This window comes from Arvicola amphibius, chromosome 5, assembly GCF_903992535.2.
Source record: "Arvicola amphibius chromosome 5, mArvAmp1.2, whole genome shotgun sequence".
Taxonomy (NCBI): Eukaryota; Metazoa; Chordata; class Mammalia; order Rodentia; family Cricetidae; genus Arvicola; species Arvicola amphibius.
The window spans coordinates 149,865,775-149,883,584 of record NC_052051.1 but is presented as its reverse complement, the minus strand read 5'-3'; the positions used below and the strand labels follow the sequence as shown (position 1 = coordinate 149,883,584).

Here is a 17,810-nt window from a genome sequence, read left to right as displayed (position 1 = left end):
TTGTGGCACAAGCCAAAGGCGGCGGCCGCTGCTGGGAAGGTGTAGGGATGTGGGAAGAGGCCCCCGCAGCCCGGGAACTTCTGCAGCACGCCCCCGAAGGAACCCTTGCTGGGCACTGGGATGACTGGGTAGCTGCGTGGGCCTTTGGTGCCAGCTGCTGCACCAGCCCCCGCACTGGCGCCCACGCCCACGCCGGTCACACATCCACCCCCGGCACCACTTGCACCCGGCCCTGCGCCGCCTGTGGCCGCGGCAACTGAGAGGCTGGCGGCGGCTGCCGAAAGGCTGGCTGCTGCCACCACGGCTGCCTCCTGTAGGGAATCGTCGTCGTCGTCAAAGCGTGGCCGCTTGTGATGGGCGTGCGGGGCACCAGCCAGCTCAGCCAAGGGTGGTGGTGGCGGCGGCGGCGGTGGCGCGCCCAGTAGGTGAGGGCCCAGCAGGCCCCCGCCCCCGGCCACTGCGGCTGCGGCCGCCACCGCAGCTGCCTTGACGGAACTGAGCGGGTGACAGGCCGGGTGCGCACTGGGCTGGGGCAGTGCACGCTTGCGGCTGCCTCCGTTGAACATGGCCTTGACATCCTCCCAGGCGAAGACTAGCTCGTCTTGAGGGCTCTTGTCTGTGAGCTTGAGATGGCGGCGCCAGGAATTGAAGTTGGCAGCGTCTGGCTGGGTGTACTTGGCGTCCGGGGTGCGGTGGGAGTGGAAAATAAACTTGTTGGGTGAGAAGTACATGTTGCAGTAGCTGCATTTGATGCACTTGGCGCGAGAGCTGTTGTAGCGTGCTGGGATGAAGCTGCCGCGGCAGCCCCAGGCGCACTCGTGCGACACGTCGAAGGCGAAGTTGTCCGGCAGCTTGGGCGGCCGGTTTTCGCCTAGGAATGACTTACAAAGGCGCTCGGCCTCACGCTTGGTGATCATGCCACAACGCCGCGAAGAGATGGGCATGGCCCCCGCGCGCCGCAGGATCTCCAGTTGGACAGGCGTACACTGCACGCACGTGATGCCCAGCGCCACGCGGCGGTTGTGGATCTCGTTGTAGCTGAAGTTCTTGAGAAGGGTGTTGGAGATCTGCGCCAGGCACAGGCGTTCCTGCCCGTCGATCACCAAGGACACGATGGGAATGCCATAGAGGATCACCTGGCCCACCTGGTTGGGTTTGAGGTTGGCGTGCCCTGGCCGCGGCTGGCTCAGTGCGTCGGGCTGGAAGGCGCTAGACGGCGATGCAAGTAGGATGTCGTTGGGCCCCGGCAGTGGGCTGGAAGCCATCTCCTCAACTGCAGAACCGCGGGCTTAGCGCTCCGGGTTTGCCTTGGAGACTGGGAAGGAAAGAAGAAAGTTGACTTGAACCTTCCGGTCTTAGAACAGAGGGAAGGGATGAGAACTAACTGAAAATTACAATAGCTCCCTGCCTTGGTTAAGACACTGGGAAACTGAGCGAGTTCCAGGTGCACAAAGGTCATCTTTTAAAATTCCCCTCAAGGTCGCCTGTGAGAAAGTTTAGCCACTTGGGGTTAGTAATTTGTCTTCCGTCCTACTCGTCCCAAGTAAATACTGTCCACCGATCTGTCTGCCTGTCTATCGGTTTCAGCAAATACCTAAAAAACTCAAGACATCCCCGATTTATGGGAAAAAAATGATTGCTGGAATAAGACATGTGTCCAATAGGAATTAGAAAGAAATGACTGTGGTTGTTAATGATACACAAGTCATGAAGACTTGGAGAGAGAGAGAGAGAGAGAGAGAGAAGAGAGAGAGAGAGAGAGAGAGGAGAGAGAGAGAGAGCTAGAGAGAGAGAGAGAGTAGAGAGAGAGAGATCTCATTCAGACGTGCCTGAAAAAATTGATTTTGGTTTTAAAAAATTAACCCAAACATTCTAAAAAGTGCGTTTTGTGGTGCCTGTGGTTTCCTTGGGGGCGAGATTCACTACTGATTGAAACATTGCTCATTAAAGCAAAACGAAATCTCTTCTTCCCCATCCTTGCTAATAGGTGTTATTTTATTTAGTGTAATTAGAAAATTTGAGGGCTGCGCGATTGCCCTCAAATAAAGTATATCGCTTTCAAATTTCCAAAGACCCCTTTCCTGAGCTAAGGACGTCCAATTTTAGATAGACGGATCAAGAAGAAGTTGGAGACATAAACAGCAAAAAGTGCTTTCCTGTCATATTTAGACAAGTTACGGGTCATGTTAAACCCAAAAGCTCGCAAAGAAACAGTTCTTGGGGATCATGACAGGCAGAGGATTAAAAAGTATATTCCGTTGCACACAAGTCAACTTCTGTGACATTTGCCCCTTTGGCGATGTCGATAGTGTTCTATGTCGAGAGTGTGCCCAAAAGTAACCATAATTTCCAGATTAGGTGACCAATCGTGGGCGCACTGGAAGTGGATTATGGGTTCAATCTGAAATAAAATTCTGATTTCACCTGGCCAGCTGGATACCCCAATGGGTAAAAATAAAAACTCATTAAGTTGAAAATAGAGCAATGGCAGAGCAAAAGAAACCCGAGCGAAAAGAACCGTAAGTCAAGCCAAGTTAAACGGTACATTCCCCAGGAAAGCAATGGTCTCCCCGGAGCTACTTGGACCATGCGTAGGCCAAAGCTGTCCTTTGCCCTGAAAAGCCACTAGTGTCCATCGCCTGGATTTTATTACAGCGATCATAGAGAATACACTAACCAATCCCCTCAACCAAATGATTACTACGATGTTGTCTTTGGGTCCCCATGACTTCTGAATGACCTCCTCTGACCTGCTGCCCCCGGGATCTTCAGCTCGCATTACGCTGCGCTCTTCGACCTCCAAGAAGGCCGAACAAGCCTTCTCGTTCGAAGGAGAGGATCGCTAGGCATGTCAGTCACTTCACAGATCAGAGGACATATTTTTAGGGGTTAGGGCATTAAATGGCACTCAAGGCATGGTGATTCTCGAGTCTGACACTATCAGACCTAGCTTCGGCTGATGACCCTCCCGGGTTCATTTTTCTCTCAGAGAAGACCGTATTATATCAATAAGACCCTGGGAGAACTCGAACTTTCGTTCTTAGAAACATGAACCACGGATGCTGTGTTGGTTCCGCGTTAGGAACCGCAACCTTCACGCGGAAGACCCGGGAGAAATGCCTCCTCTTGGATGTACCCCCACTTTTACCCACAAACTCCGTCAGCAGAGACACAAATAAGATTTTGGTTGAGGTACATTTTGAGGGGTGAAAGGAGAGACAAAAGTTAGTTGAGCTGGAAAGGGAACCCGACAAACTTCTCCATCTGCCTCATGAGTCAACTACCCGCAAATTCATTCTGGTTCTGCTACCCATCATTTCCGAGGCCCGCCGCCCCTCCACCTATGACTAAAACTCCTCAGCTGAGTTTCTTCAACCTCCAACTGGGTGCCGAGTCAGGGCGGGCGGGTTTGCGTCGTACCTGATAACCCCTCGATGTCTTTAGGCGCGTGGCTGCCGGCCCATCTTCCGAGGGCGCTCGGAGGCGAAGCATCCAAGCGGGTCCTCGAATCCAGCGGGCGGAACTCAGGCGAGCTGAGCGAAGATCCCCGCGCTAGCGCGAGCTAATGGCGCTCGAACCCCGGCGGGGGGCAGAATGAGGGCCTGGGTTGAGGCGGGGTGTCCCCTCCACCGCAGAAAGTGTGGGCACGCGGAAACCCGCGGCAAGCGAGCCCCAAGTGGAGCGCTGTCTGACAGCGCCTTTCTCTGTCTCTGAACTCGTGTCCGATGGAGGGGACGCCACCCAGCGGGCAGGGTGACGTCACCGTCTCCCTGACACTCCACATTAAAGGGCTGGCATGTTACAGAGAGGGAGGGGGGAGAGCGAAAGCGAGAAGGAGCTACATTAGAGATCCTTTCCCAGCAGACACGAAAAGCCACCACCTAGCCCAGGGCAACTGACAGCTCCCCAACCCGAGAACAAAACACAGCAATGAGAAGCTGGAACCCCTGATCTGGTTTAGGAGTCCAAAGCTGAAATGCTTGTGTGCATCCTGGGGAGATTCTAGAATATCTGCAAACTAAGAGTCAGCCTGCCTGTATTAGCCCCTCCTCAAAGCCACCCTCCTTCCTGAACGATTCCTCCTAGCAGCCCCTGTGTCTCCGAAGAAACAAAATGCAGTCAGCAGGGCAGCACCTCCTTTGAAACAGACTGAGACTGAGAGCAAGAAAAGAAATTTCTACATAGAGTGACCAATGCGGAAACTGGGAGAGTCGGGAAGAGATAAGTAACCCCAGGTTTGCCTGTACTTTTCAGGGCAAAGCAGCCACTGAGCCTTGTCTGGTCTCTAGTCCATAGTGCGTACAATTGAGTGAAGACACCAGTGGGTGCCAGTGTGCATTCATCTACCAGCCATGGTTAGACCACTCCTGTAACTCATCGTATAAGGCCTATGCAGGCCACGCCACAAACGTAGAGTCCCAACATGGCAGCCCTTTGGACAAATTGCCAATTTCCCTGGAGAAATACATTTCTAGAGACTTCTGAAAGAGCATGCAGACCCTTCCCCCCAAAAAGAGCCGGACTAAGATGAGAAAGAATTTTCCCCATAGTTCCCCAAAGTGGGCACACCCTGGGATATTAATGAAGTGTGTAATGTTATCTCCTAATTGACTGGCTCTTAAGAGTAAAAACAGTCACTGGCCAGTTTATCAGAAACTAAAGAAGCCATTTGTTTGGAGGACATTCTAAGGAAGGTACTTGCTGTGACAGGAACAGCAAGTTATATTCTTGCAGTATTAGTCTAGATGAAGTCTGGCCACTGCCAGGCAAAACAGGCTTAGGGATGGACAGCTCTGCTAGAGAAAGGATGGAACTACCTCCACTAAGTCCAAGGCCCAACCAGATCCCATGACAGCACAAACACACAGTCCCTAAAGATCTTAATACATCTTCAAAGGTTAGCAAAGTCAAAAAAGAGCTAACAGGCAAGAAAATCAGGGCCTTTGCTCAGGAGGTTTGTTTGTTTGTTTTTTCCCCCAATATCCTGAAAACAGTTTGAGGGACATGAAAATAGTGGCATATGTGGGACACCAAAGTTTCAAATGGCAGTGAAATAATTTCTCAACAATCTCCTTATTTCTAAGAGCACCAAAAGCACAAATTAGATTCTGTCTTAAGGTGCTGAAATCAGCTCAGTGCTTTCTGTCTAATGCTCCAAGATGAAGAACTTGGATTTGGGGTTTTCTCGTTCATTTGCCTAAAAAAAAAAGCACCACGGTCATTTTCCAGTCTCATTACCAGAAGACAATTCATCCCTAAGCCCATTTCTCTCTCCTCCCCAAGATTCCAGGGCCAAGCCTGCATCTTCCTTCTCCATTGCCTCCTTTTTCGAATCCACTGCCGCCGCATCTACAAAATAGGTTTAGACTTGCTCACAGTTCCCAGAGCCCAGGCTGCTAGGAGGGAAGCTCTAGTTACATACGAAGCTGAAAATGGGCGGGCCTTGAGACTGGAATTGGGTGACAGAAGCTGATCATCTCTCACTGAGGTACCCCTCGGAAATGTCAGGGAAGCCCAGCAGGGAGGAAGCGCTTCAGGGCCCAAGCTTTTACCGTGCAGCTCCCTTATTTACTAAAAAGGCAGATTCTTACTTTTAAAAAGGTGTCTTCAAAAAAATCTCCTGGGAGGTGGTGGCGAATCCCAGCACTGAGGAGGCAGAGGCAGAGGGGACCTTTGTGAGTTCAAGACCAGCCTGCTCTACAAAGCAAGTTCTAGGATGGCCAGAACTGTTAAACAGAGAACCCCTGTCTTGAAAAACAACAATAACAAAGACAACAAATCTCTCTCTCTCTCTCTCTCCGCTCTCTCTCTCCTCCTCTCTCTCTCTCTCTCTCTCTCCTCTCTCTCTCCTCCCTCTCTCTCTGTCCCTTTTCTTTCTTCTCATTTCTTTTTCTTTTTTAAAATCTCATCTGTCCTTCTGTCTCTACAGTGAAGCCACACCCCGATGGAACCGACGGTCACTTTTTCCTCATCCAGCACTTTGGAGGGTTATTGAATATAATCCTGACACTTTGTTTTTTTTTTTTAAGTTTCACTAGAAAGAGAAATGTGTAGTGTAAGGTTAAATATTTTTATTCAAATAATTATAAGAAGAGTCAATATTTTATTTTCCCCAGTGAGCCTGGCTGCCCTGCAGTTGCATTCTTGGAATTTGAAGGCTTGAAGAAGTTATTTTTAAAACGGACTCTGCTCTCAGAGAGTCTTGTCTGTTGTCGAACTGAGAAGGTGCATAGAAGCCCATTTGTGTTCTCTGAACAATTCTCCTCTCACTGCCTCAGACCCTCTGTTTTGAACAAGTCCCCTGTTGCTGATCCCCAGGGTTGTGCCAGTCCTTGCCCTGGAATCTGGGACGCTGACAGACCCTGGGAGGAGTTGGCCCAGGCAGGAAAAGGCTGTTTGGGATGAGTTAATCAATGCTTTCCTATTCGAGCGAGGGGACATACATTTTACACGTCGGGGCCTCTCCTCAGCCTGCTAATTGATTCAAATAGTTTCATTGGTTAAACTGGTGTCACCCGTTTGCATGATCTATCACCGCACAAAGGAGAGCATTTCCACTCCCTTCTCCATTCCGGGTGGCTGCGGTTCACCCAGGCCAAGGACAGGTAAAGGAGCCCAGACGCCCGGACCCAAAGGAAAACCACAAACCGAGCTACCTCCCTCCCCTCCCCCTCGGAACTGGAGAGGCAAGGCCTCCATGCAAGAGCACATGGACAGCAATCCAGGGCCCATGGAGTCATAGCTAAGGCTATTAACAACTGATTGAAGGGAACTCAGACCAAGCCAGGGCCCAGCCCAGCTTCTTCCACTTTGGAAGCGGGTTGATTCCTTGCCCGCAGTGGGTGGATCTGGCTGAATAGGACGCCCTGGACAAAGCAAGGGGAGGAGCTGTCCGCGGTGCTCACTCAACGCGTCGCTCCGAGGCATAAGGGATCCAGGACGAAACTTCCCAGCTTGAATCCATGGCAGCATTAGATTAAGGTTTGGGCAGCGGCAGAACCGATTACAATTAAGAGGCAGGCAGAAGGTGATGTGGGAATCACACTTGTAACTTCTCATATCTGCCCCGTTTCGAAGATAAAGACCTTAATACAATAAATCCGTTGTAATCAGAAAGCTCTCTTCCCACTCTTACCTTGGTGCTGAGGAACCCAGAACCAAATTATATAGCAAAAGATTTACCCCTTATCGCCTCCCCATCACTCCTGCTTCCATTTTGTTTACACTCTCAGGTAGGAGTATCTCTGTTCCTGTCCTTGACATAGATGCTCCTGGCAGGGTGTTTCTGTATCAGTTCGGAGACACATGATTTCCCTGTCACTCCCAGGGGTGTGAAAGGAGATCCATAAGGAAACTTGAAGCCTGGTGGACAGATGAAATCACCAAATAAAGGGGTTTGTCGTCATGTAGTATAAATTTTTCTGTGACTGCTTACTAGCTGTGGAAATTTGCTCAGGTACCTACATTTCACTAGTTGCAAAATGAGGAGATTGGCAGGGAGCTCACTGGGTTGAAGTGAGAATTAAATAATATACATATGGTATGCTTGGCGCATTTTATATATGGTATTTTAAACTGACCTTCCCTGGAGAATGAGAACAACGGCCCCATCTGTTAGAAGATGTGTTAGATAGTATCAACGGTTCCATAATAAATAACATCAATGATGCTTTAACTGAATGCAGAGGGGAAACCATGTTACCCTCAGGAATACAAGGTTTTTTTTTCTCTAAAACTGGATTTTGCTCTTAACTGATAGGGTCTTTTAAAATTCCTTATTTTGTTTTAATGGTGCGTGTGTGTGTGTGTGTGTGTGTGTGTGTGTGTGTGTAAATACATGCACAGATGCCTGAGGAGGCCAGAGCTGTTGGATTCTCCTGGAGTTGGAGTCACTAGGTGTGGTGAGCCAACCAATGTGGATACTGGGAACTGAATTCCAGTCATCGTCAAGAGTCACATCAAGTCATCTTCCTAGCCCCAGGATGGCACTATTTATTTGTTTATTTAATTATAAATGGGGTCTTGAACTTTCAGTTCTCTTGCATGAGCCTACTCACTGCTGTGATTCTAATCATGTGCCACCATCCCAAGTTCTAGCGTTTATTTTATATACAAGTAGTCAAAACCCTGATTGTTTGTTTATCCCGCTTTAAAGAAATTAATGATAAAAATTACCAGGGATAATGGCCATAATGATAATGCCCGCTGACTGCTCTCAATTCTCAATTGCCATCCTTTCTACAACTTGGCAAGCTTACTGATTTTCACAACACTGACTCATTCAGAGTCCTGCGGAGTAAAACAAGAACCAGAAACCAACCAAAGGGTCATTCGTGATGGACATCATGAAGAAGTGATAAAGGTGTTTGGGGGCAGATGCAGTCTTTGAGGCTTCTCTAAACATTGTCTCTTTAAAAGGATGCTTCCCCCAGCTGCCTGTGAAAAGCAGTGAGAATGTAAACTTTCTTGGGGAAGGGAAGAAAGGAAAAAAATGCACCCCTAAACTATGTACCCTTAAATTCTTCATGCGAATCAATGATTCCTTCTTAAGTTTCAAGCACATACTTTTTTGTAAGAAATAGAAACTCTGGGGGAAGAACCAAGTCTTAATTTTTCTTTATCAAAGGAAGCCATTATTGCAAGGAAACTTGAACTTGGGTAAAGGGCAGAGAAGACTCTTTATCAGTTCAGAGACCAGGAACAATTAAGACAGTTACTGCTGGGATTTTCTTTCCCCCTTTTTAAAACAGAGAATGAACATTTATCTTCTCAGGGTCCTCATACACCTATGAACACAGCAAGGCATGTGTGCACATCGTCTATAGGAAGTAATAAATCCAGACTGGCGCATGAAGTTAGCATACATGGCGGCCTCTTAACAAATGCTAGCGGATCAAGGTGAAATTCAAAGGCAACAAAAACACCCAAAGATTTGGGGATGCATGCTTTCCCCAAATACACCTGCAAATCTGCATCAAAGATGAACAGAGACAGAAGGAGTAAGCCTGTGCACCAGGCACTCTTCCCTCTCCTTTTTCTCCCTCTCCCGGAGCATGTGCACACACACACACACACACACACACACACACACACACACACGACCCACCCCCTCCACTCCCCTTCTCCGCACACTGAAAAGGAGGGGGTCCTTTGAAATGGAGGTGGTCCCAGCTGGAAAACCCCGGAGCTCATTTAGATCACATCACTTCAGGCTTTTGTCTCTGCTCCTGAATAACCTAGGCTGCTACAACAAAAGGATAGGCATCTACATGGAGTTTTCATTGGCAAAGACGCAGCTAAAAGATGCTGCTATAATAATGAATAACAAGACAAGATGCTTGCCTTTTTTTTCTTTGATTGCCATTCCAAAGAAGGGAAAAGAGAAAAGAGGAGAGGGAGAAAGTGAAGCAAGATGCAGAGATTGTAAAAGAGGAAACCGAGGCAAGTATATGGGTGGATTCCCACAAGAGTCTTAAATTGTATGAAGATTACAACTACTACAAAACATAGCAAATGGGGCTCGGGTTTATTTTAGTCTATAAGTGGCTCTTTATTTCAGGGAACTAGTTTAAGAAGTGACTGACACAGAGGATGTAGAACAGGACCTTTGACAGCTTGGAAAAAAAGAGGGAGGGAGGAGGCTAGGGGGAGGGGTAGAGACTGTCTGTTGACGTGTCGCTGGAGAGAAAATGACATAGATACACATTAACATCTCCCCAGCTGACACTGCTATATATGAAACATTCAATTTTATTTTCTGGGGAAATGAAGGCGTTTTTGTTTTTCTTTGCCTGTTCTTTTCCCCAATACCACCCACCTGAACAAAATCTGTTTGCCCCCAAGCTTGGTGCTATTTACTACTACACTAATAAACTACCAAGTGCTCGCTGGGTTTCCAGTAAACAGCATGCCTTTAGTGTTTCTTCTGCATGCAAACTTTAACTTTGTATTAGCAAAAGGTGACCTGACACATTAGTCCAAATAAATCTCATGTTAACTACCCCAACTTGGAAGCCTCTAGGCACCAAGGATGAAAGAGGTTTTTGTTTAAAAAAAAAGAAATACCCTGAAACACACAAAAACGAAAGGTTCTTGCAACACTCTATCTGAATATTTGCGGGTGTTATATTTTCAGGAATATCCCAGACCAAAGGCAATAAGCATCCCAAACTTTTCCAAAACGTATTATGATATCACCGACAAACTCTTAATGTAGGGAAATAATTAAATTTTCCATCTTTTAGAACTGTGTAACCTTGGGTGTCTTAGAAACAAATTGCACAAACAAACCACGGAGATGAGTACTGAGGGTTTCAGAGGAGGCATAATGAACCAACTTTAATTACTAACTTGAAATTAAAAATGTAATATACAGATTTAAATTTATTTTCACCTAAATTGTGTATAAAATTATATGGCTTTTGCAGGCTAAGAAATGCTTTGTAACCAGCCATGCTGCTAAAAAGTCTGAAGTAGTTTCCAAAAGCGAGTTCCCAGACTCACACAGTAATAATGACACATTTATCATTACTGATGACCACCTACTGGGTAATTATTGCTTTGTTACTACTATTACAATCAAGAGATTTCTTTATTTACTGTTAACATTCACTTAAAACTGAATGTTAATGACTGTTCTGAATTCACCAAAGAGAGTTTTCTGTTATATTTCAGAAGTACTTATGTTCTGGTTCAGAAATGGAAAACCATATCATAACAGAATAGAGGGCTAGGCAAATACTTCATTCTCACCTTCTCCTGAGAACATAAATGGCATTCTGAGGATTTCTGGAGCAAAATTCTCCAGCTCAGAATTGCCAAAAGGTCAGCATGATGCAACCACTTGACTTGTGCTAATTATGTAAGTATTTTATTACAGGAGATCCATTCATTATTGATACTTGTTTGCAGTAGCTTCCTACTTGGGAGAGTTGTGTTTTATATGAGAAGTAAACAACTCATTGCTGCTGCAGGGCTAGCCTTTCCCATCTGATTTCTTCTTACTCCTTTGTCTAGTTTCATATTCTTCCTAGGTTTTGTCCCTATTGGTGCACAGGCAATCCCAGAAGACTCTCCCCTCCATTCCCCTGCCCCTTCAGAACTCCTAGATCTTAAAAGTAAGCTCCGAGTTTGCAGAGTTGGAGGGGATATGGGTAGGAAAATGTAACTGACTTCAGAAGCTGAAGCCTAAACTCCTTGAGGCTTGGGCAATACTTCCCTCCTTGATAAGCTGCTTGGAATTCTCAGTTGGGAAGTACCATAAGTCAAGCTGGGGTTTTGGAATACGCAGGGATCAGGAGATGAACATTATAAAGGGGGTATGATGGAAACTCTTAAGCAGTAGACAAACTCAGAGGGAGGTTCCTGGAGTCCCTGGCAGCCCTGAGTCACTGTCAGTGGTGGTTGTGCAGTCTACAATAACTTTCTTCCAGATGCTGATGTCAAATCTACTAGTAAGACACATACCTGTGCTTGTGGGATGGATGGCCTCAAGGAGTCCCAGTGAAATACTATACTACATTGGCTGGCAGCTTGGTCCAGAGACCCTGGAGAGTTTTATTCTATAAACTTGTATGGCCATCTGTCCAGTGCTCCCCAGAGAAGCCAAAGGCCCTGGCAAAGGCCTCCAGCCTAAACACAGGCGTTTTGTCTTGGGTTTTCATATGTGTTCTGAGACTCCTAGACCCTTGTTAGTTTGGGGGCAAGATGTTGGAAACCAGCAAGTTGGAGGCTGAAGGGAGTTTGAAGTGGAAGTGCATGTGAGGCAGGAGAGGATGTAACACGAAGGAAGCAGGAAATGGTCTGCTCCTTCCAGCTGTGGAGGATGCAGGTGGGAAAGAACCAGCTGGAAGCTGTTGTCCCAAAGGACACTTGGATCGCTGGAGAAGGATGAATGGTGTGGTCTGGAATGAGGTAGAGGGAACCTTGGGGGAAGCACCTACAAGTTAGCTGAGATTGAGCAGTTCGGGGTCACAGCCCTGAGCAGAAATACGACAGAGCTGAGATCCCAGGTTCACCCTGAGTCTTTACTATGCAGCTTAGAAACTTCACACAGAGATGAGGGGAAGACTCAGCTCCTAAGGGCTCTGTGATGAATCCTGGTGAGGGAAAGGGAACGCTGGGGGAGAGTACTGACATTAGGTTCAAAGTGGGTGTTCCAGATTTGGTCAGATCACACTCCCCCCCACCCCAAGCTAGGCTCCTTGCCTCCTGCTTTTACCCCGTGCCAGGCTGAAGCAGCTTTGCGTGATCTATGGAGCAAGGCTTCTTTAATGGTCCTTTAACAAACTCTTCGATCTCTCTTTGGCCGCTCTGGCTCTCACTCACCTCCTCCCTCTTGCCTTCTCCACTGCCTTCATCAATTATTTATGACCAGCATTAATTATTCAGGAAAAGAGAAAACTCCAGCTTTGGGAACTTCACTAAGGGGAGTTAGTTGGGGGGTTCCTTTCCTGTGCCCACAGTAGTTTTGAGGGTTGGTCTTTGGCTCGATCTTGCTTCGAAGCACAAGAGAAAGGGAACCCAGGAGTTGGACAGGAAATGGAATGGTGGGTGGGTACACTCCTCATTTTGGTCTGCTCTGGCCGCTGACTGCTTTGTGTAACCTCCAGGGACCAGAAGTTACGAAGCTCATCCGCAGGAGTCGCTGTCCGGACCTGGTGGTGCTTGAAACCGCCGGCTTGATTCCCCTCCCCCAAGGCTGCGGGTTTGAGGGCGGGGAGGGGGGGGGGGTGTGTGCACCGGAGGGTGGGTGGTAGTGGTGTGGGGAGGAAGGTCTGGATTCGTCCCTAGGCAGGAGGACTGCTCTTCAGAAAGTCTTGTTTGTCTTCTTTCCCCTCAACTGCCCCCCCCAACCCTGTGACACCAGGAACGCTGTAACCAAAGATTAATTGCCTTAATCAAATCGATCCATCCTCTGCAATTAATCTTTTACCAACAAATTAGAAACAATTTACCTCAACCTCCTGGGCTGGGAAGAGGGAAGAGGTAGCGTGGTGTGGGGAATGGACAGGGTGGGGGACTTTGACAAAACCTACAAAAGGTGCGAGGCGGGCACTTGGGAACCTCTGAGCATCCAACGCTAGAGGGGAGGGAGGAGGTTGGGGTCAGCAGCCGTGCTCCAAGGGCCGGAAATTCCAGGAGTGCCTTTCAGCTCAGAATTCTCCAAATAGTAGCGGCCTGAGGACAGAGGATGAGACCGCTTACCTGTCCGCGCCGCCCGCGCGGTCTCCGGCCCTCAGCGCTCGGTTCTCCCGCCTGCCTGGCGCTCGGCGGCTGCTGCGCGGCTCAGTCTCCCGCTGCGCCCGCCGCCTCCCCCGCGCAGGATCCGTCGCCGCCCGCAGCCCGCGTTCCAGTGCGTTCCAGCTTGCGGGCGGGTCCTCCTCCGCGTCCCAGTCCGGTCCCGCCCCTCCCCTACTCTTCGTTTCCTGCAGCCCCTTAGCTCTTCCCACTCCCTTTCTCCGCAAGTTTGTAAGTTTGGGTGAGGGTCGATCTCCTCGCACCCAGCTTCTCGGTTTAGCTTGCTCAGATCCGCACCCCCCACTTCCCAGCTCAGGACCTGGTCCTCTGACGCCGCCTGTTGGTCAGCAGGGCGACAGCGCGGAGGACCGTCCTTCACCCCTCACCCTCTCAGTGCCCAGCAGTCCAAACAGCACCAGGCCCGGTAACTGCAGTGAGGCCTAGGGCAAAAGGTTAGTTGTGCACATCAGATGTGCTTGGGCTAACAGCTTGAGATGCCCGCCCGAAAGGTTGTCCAATGGCCTGCAGGTTTCCTGTATATACCCCTGTCCCAGTTCGGCTGGGCCAAGAGGCTGGTGCCTTTTGGAAGCTTTGGTGGTGAACACCAATTGTGTATCTATGGAACCCAGGGAAGAAAGCTGGGAAGCTTAAAATTCCGAGACTGAGTTCTCGGTACGGAGGTGGAGAAGCTTCAGGGCAAGCTGGAGGTGGGGAGGGGTTGTGAATCATTCTCATTAGGGAGTGTCAAACCTGGGGCGGGGAAAGTTGGCAAATGTGGTCCAGTGGTTTCTAGGTAGAGCTCAGGGCTGGGGAAGGGGAGAGGATCTAGGGGGTAGATCTAGGGATGAGGACAACGTGGCCTTACGTGGAGAGGCGTTCTGCACAGGCCTAGTCTCTAGGCAGGTCCAGCAGTGAGGGTCTCACTCAAGGATCAACCTCCCCTTTGCACTTCTTGGCAAGTCTTGGTCTGGCCTCTGCTTCACCAAGGCACCGCAGAGTGGAGGCACAGTACCCTCCCCACCCGCATCCTGTCTTTTTCATTCAAAGAATTGATGTACTGTTTCTCACTACCCCCTCCTTCTCTAATAAACGATTCCCATAGATTATTCGATGTAGAGAAGGAAGGCGGCTGCTTAAAAAACAAAAAGCCATAGCCCTAATGAGTTCAATTACAATGTGGTAAACACATTGCCTCTACGCTTTAATTAAGCCTGCTGCCCAATTTTAACTCATTAGTAATTCATTAAGAGAACAGTCCCGTGCTGGCGGGTGGAAGGCACCATAGACTGATTGTGTTGGGCGGAGTCCTCACACTCTGTCCACCAGCGGCCCTTGCGTTGGGCCTAAGAGAATATCAGGTTTGCGACCCAGTGGTTTCAGTATCTATTAAGACCCGAATACCCTCTCGAGACGCACCAGATTTGGCAGCTCTGTGCGACCAAGACGGCCTGTCCAATGCCAAGGCCCTGGGGTTTTAAAAGTTTGCAAACCTGTTGGGTAGGAAAAGGCGGTGTGGGGCGGAGCCCTGGCCGAGGAGGGAGGGTCCTCAGGCTAAACCAGGTGCCCAAGTTAGGTACGTTCACTCTCCTTTCACTTATTAGACGTAAGTGGGGGGGAGGGGCGCTAGGTTTGGCTTTAGCTTTCAGCGCTATTACAGTCTGCATGCTTGCAGAGAAACCAGACCATGGTTTTTGAGCCAGGGATAGGGGATGAGGATCGTAGTGGGAGAAGAGTGCTGGCTGCAGAAGGAGAGGTCTGGAGGTTGGAGCCTAGATTCCCCTTTATCCTTTTCGCTCTCTTCTGAGTGGTTAAGACCGTACTCTGTATCTGTAACTATGCGGGTTCAGACCAGCACATGAGGCCATCGCCTTGCGGACAGGAAGCAGAGTGAATCATGACCTGGCAATGAGTCAGCGAGCAGTTATAGTCTCTCTAATGGAGAGAGTTTTAGACGCCTCCTCCCCCTCCCCTGGTTAGGTTCTAGAAAGGAAGGGTCAGCGTGTTCTGGGCGGCACAGTTTTGACAGGACTGAACTCAGGTACCCCAGGCTCCAGTGTGGCGTTTCCGAGGCAGAGCGGGTTACAGAGCGACGCTTTGGTTAAGAAAAGAACTTGGAGCGGCTTCCTGCCCCCACTTTGGAGGCTTCTTTGGTTGGAAGAATTCCTGGTCGCCCCGGCGCTAACCCGCGCCCCCTAGGAGCCGCGGGAACTTGTCCGGTGCTACGTGGGCCGGCTCCGCCTCCCGAGGGGGGGGGGGTGGAGGAGCCTCCCCGCGGTCAGTGCGAGCCCCAGGCTTGGGCTGTTTTGCGCTCCCTCCCACCCCTGAGCTCTACATTGTGGCGGGTTGCGTCTGCTCTCGTCCGGCCGCTCCCATCCCTCGTCCGAGCTGCTACTGCACCTAGAAGCTAGTGCACGGACGGGATTCCTCTCGGCCGAGGGTAAAGGTTCCCGCGGCCAGGTGGCCCGGAGGAACGCGGGACGCTGACTCTTGATGCTTGACTAGGATGAGCGAGAGGAATTTCTTGAATGGCCTACTCGCTCCCCGGAGGAAGGAAAATGCTGCAGGTTCAGGCTGGGTACTCCGGGGACCAGGGTCCTGGCTGGCGTTGCACTCTTTGGATTCTCTGGGGAGGGGTTCGGAAGGACACCTGGTCCCCGCCGGAACTGAGTCTCGGTCCAGGAGTGTTGAATCCTTCCCAGGAGGGTGGGCAGCAGGAGAGCATCTCTGTTAGGTGGGGCGCAGAGTACCCATACCCGGGTCCCTGGTGAGAGGTTGCCCTGGGTCTGGGAGTGTCGCTTGTGGTTGTTTTCCCGGAGCCGCGCGCTGGCCTGGTCGGTCTTGCTGCCAAGGTCTGGCCTTGCTGCAGCGGCGCCTTCCCGCGCTTGGATTGGGGATGGGCCTCTCAGATCTCCCTGGGAGGAAGGTCCCTCTCTAGTCCTGGGTGCGAACAAGTACAAAAATGAGCGCAGGCGATCGGGGCGCTAAAATACGGAGGAACGGCGACGTGATCAAGCCATGCGAACAAGTGGACAGTCTCGCAGGAAACCCTCCTTTTTCTAAGAGTTTCCGGGTTTGGAATCCAGTTAGATGTCTGTGGGGGAACTCAGGCACGAGGGCATTTATCCTCTTGGGGGAAAAGTTACCGGCAACAACATTTCAGAGAAATCCCTCGCGTCTGTGTTAATTACAACTGAAATAGATTGTCTCCTTCTCTAATTCAAGGACTGGAGGTAGGATATAATCTGTTCTGTAGACAGTGGAATAATTAAGTACTTTTTTTGGTGAGTTTTGGGACACGGATCACTTCTCTACACTGTCAGGTGAAACTTTTAGAACTACCCTGTCCCCTGCAAAAGGAGGTGGTCTCCTTTTGCCAAGTGCTACTATTCTAAACCCCACTCCACTCCCAGCCTGCTTTAATCTTATTTGGGACACCGAGTACAGGAGCGGAAGCCAGTGCAGAGCTTGGAGATGCCAAGGTTTCCCCAAGACGGGCCTAAGCCAATCTGTGGATTTCATGTAATTTGCTTTCCTTTCCTTTCTGCTGCGAACCCCCACAGCACGCGCAGCTGAGAAGACAGACCCTTAGAAATCAACCGTTAAAATACTGAAAATGTTGTCTGCTATTTTGAAGGGTGTCCCTGGGGACAAGGATGCCGTCCCGTAGTTTAATACTGTAAGGTCTCCGGAGAGGTGTGGAGTGGCAGGAAGAGGGCGAGAATCACATCTCTGGTAAGGCACAGAAAGTAAAGATCCCAATTTATTAGTCCCCAAATAGCAGGCTAGTAAACCGTTTTCCACCAGAGCTTGCAGAGCATAGGCAAGAGCTTATGACAAGCAGGCAGAGGATAAGTAGGAGGCTCGGAGATGCTGCCTTAACCCACTGTAGCAATAAACCAGTAAGAAACATGTTGACTCATTCTTGAAGTATTTTCTTGGAAGAAGGAAAAACACGTTCACGGTTAAAATACTTATAGCTATCTATATGAAGACCCCTCTCATTGAATTATTATGTGTCTCCTTGAGGTTGGAATCACTGTCTTTCAAAACTGAAGCTCAGAGAGGGTGCCTTTTTCTCAAGAACACACAGCTAGGTAAGTAGCAAAACCTGGCTTCAAGTTAACATCTGTTTAGATTTCAAAATATGCTCTCAATTAATAAGTTATATGTGGACCACTTTATATTCAACATGCCATTTTATCCTTGTAGTGTTGTTAAGTAGATGTGGCCCACCTTAACTGCATTGGGACTATAATTCTCTGTTCATAAGGCAGATTCATGACAGTTCATTTTGAAACTGATATTTGAGGGGAAATATCTGGAGCTATATTACTGTCCAGGTTTGGTTGTGGATTGGCACCCAAAGGTTCATGCATTGGATGTTTGGTTCTCAATGCAGCAGTATTAAGAGGTAGTGGAGTTTGAAAGGGTAGAGCCTTAAAAACTGGGAGGTGTTTTGGTCAATGGGTGTCTGACCTCAGAAATGGCAGAAGTGATTCCAGGGATTTTTCTGGGGACTCTTATTAATTAGTTTTCTTGAGAACACGTGACTATGAAAGAACATGCTTTAA

The 17,810-nt window shown here is 49.2% G+C and overlaps 1 protein-coding gene across 1 annotated transcript in view; it reads right to left on the bottom strand.

Annotated features, from left to right (window-relative positions):
* Positions 1–1,265, bottom strand: part of Skor2 (SKI family transcriptional corepressor 2) — a 34,820-nt gene extending 33,555 nt beyond the window's left edge. The window contains exon 1 of the mRNA XM_038331517.1: positions 1–1,265. This exon is cut by the window's left edge and continues 1,333 nt beyond it. Coding sequence (XP_038187445.1) covers positions 1–1,265 — 1,265 coding nt within the window.
* Positions 1,266–17,810: the final 16,545 nt, after the last annotated feature.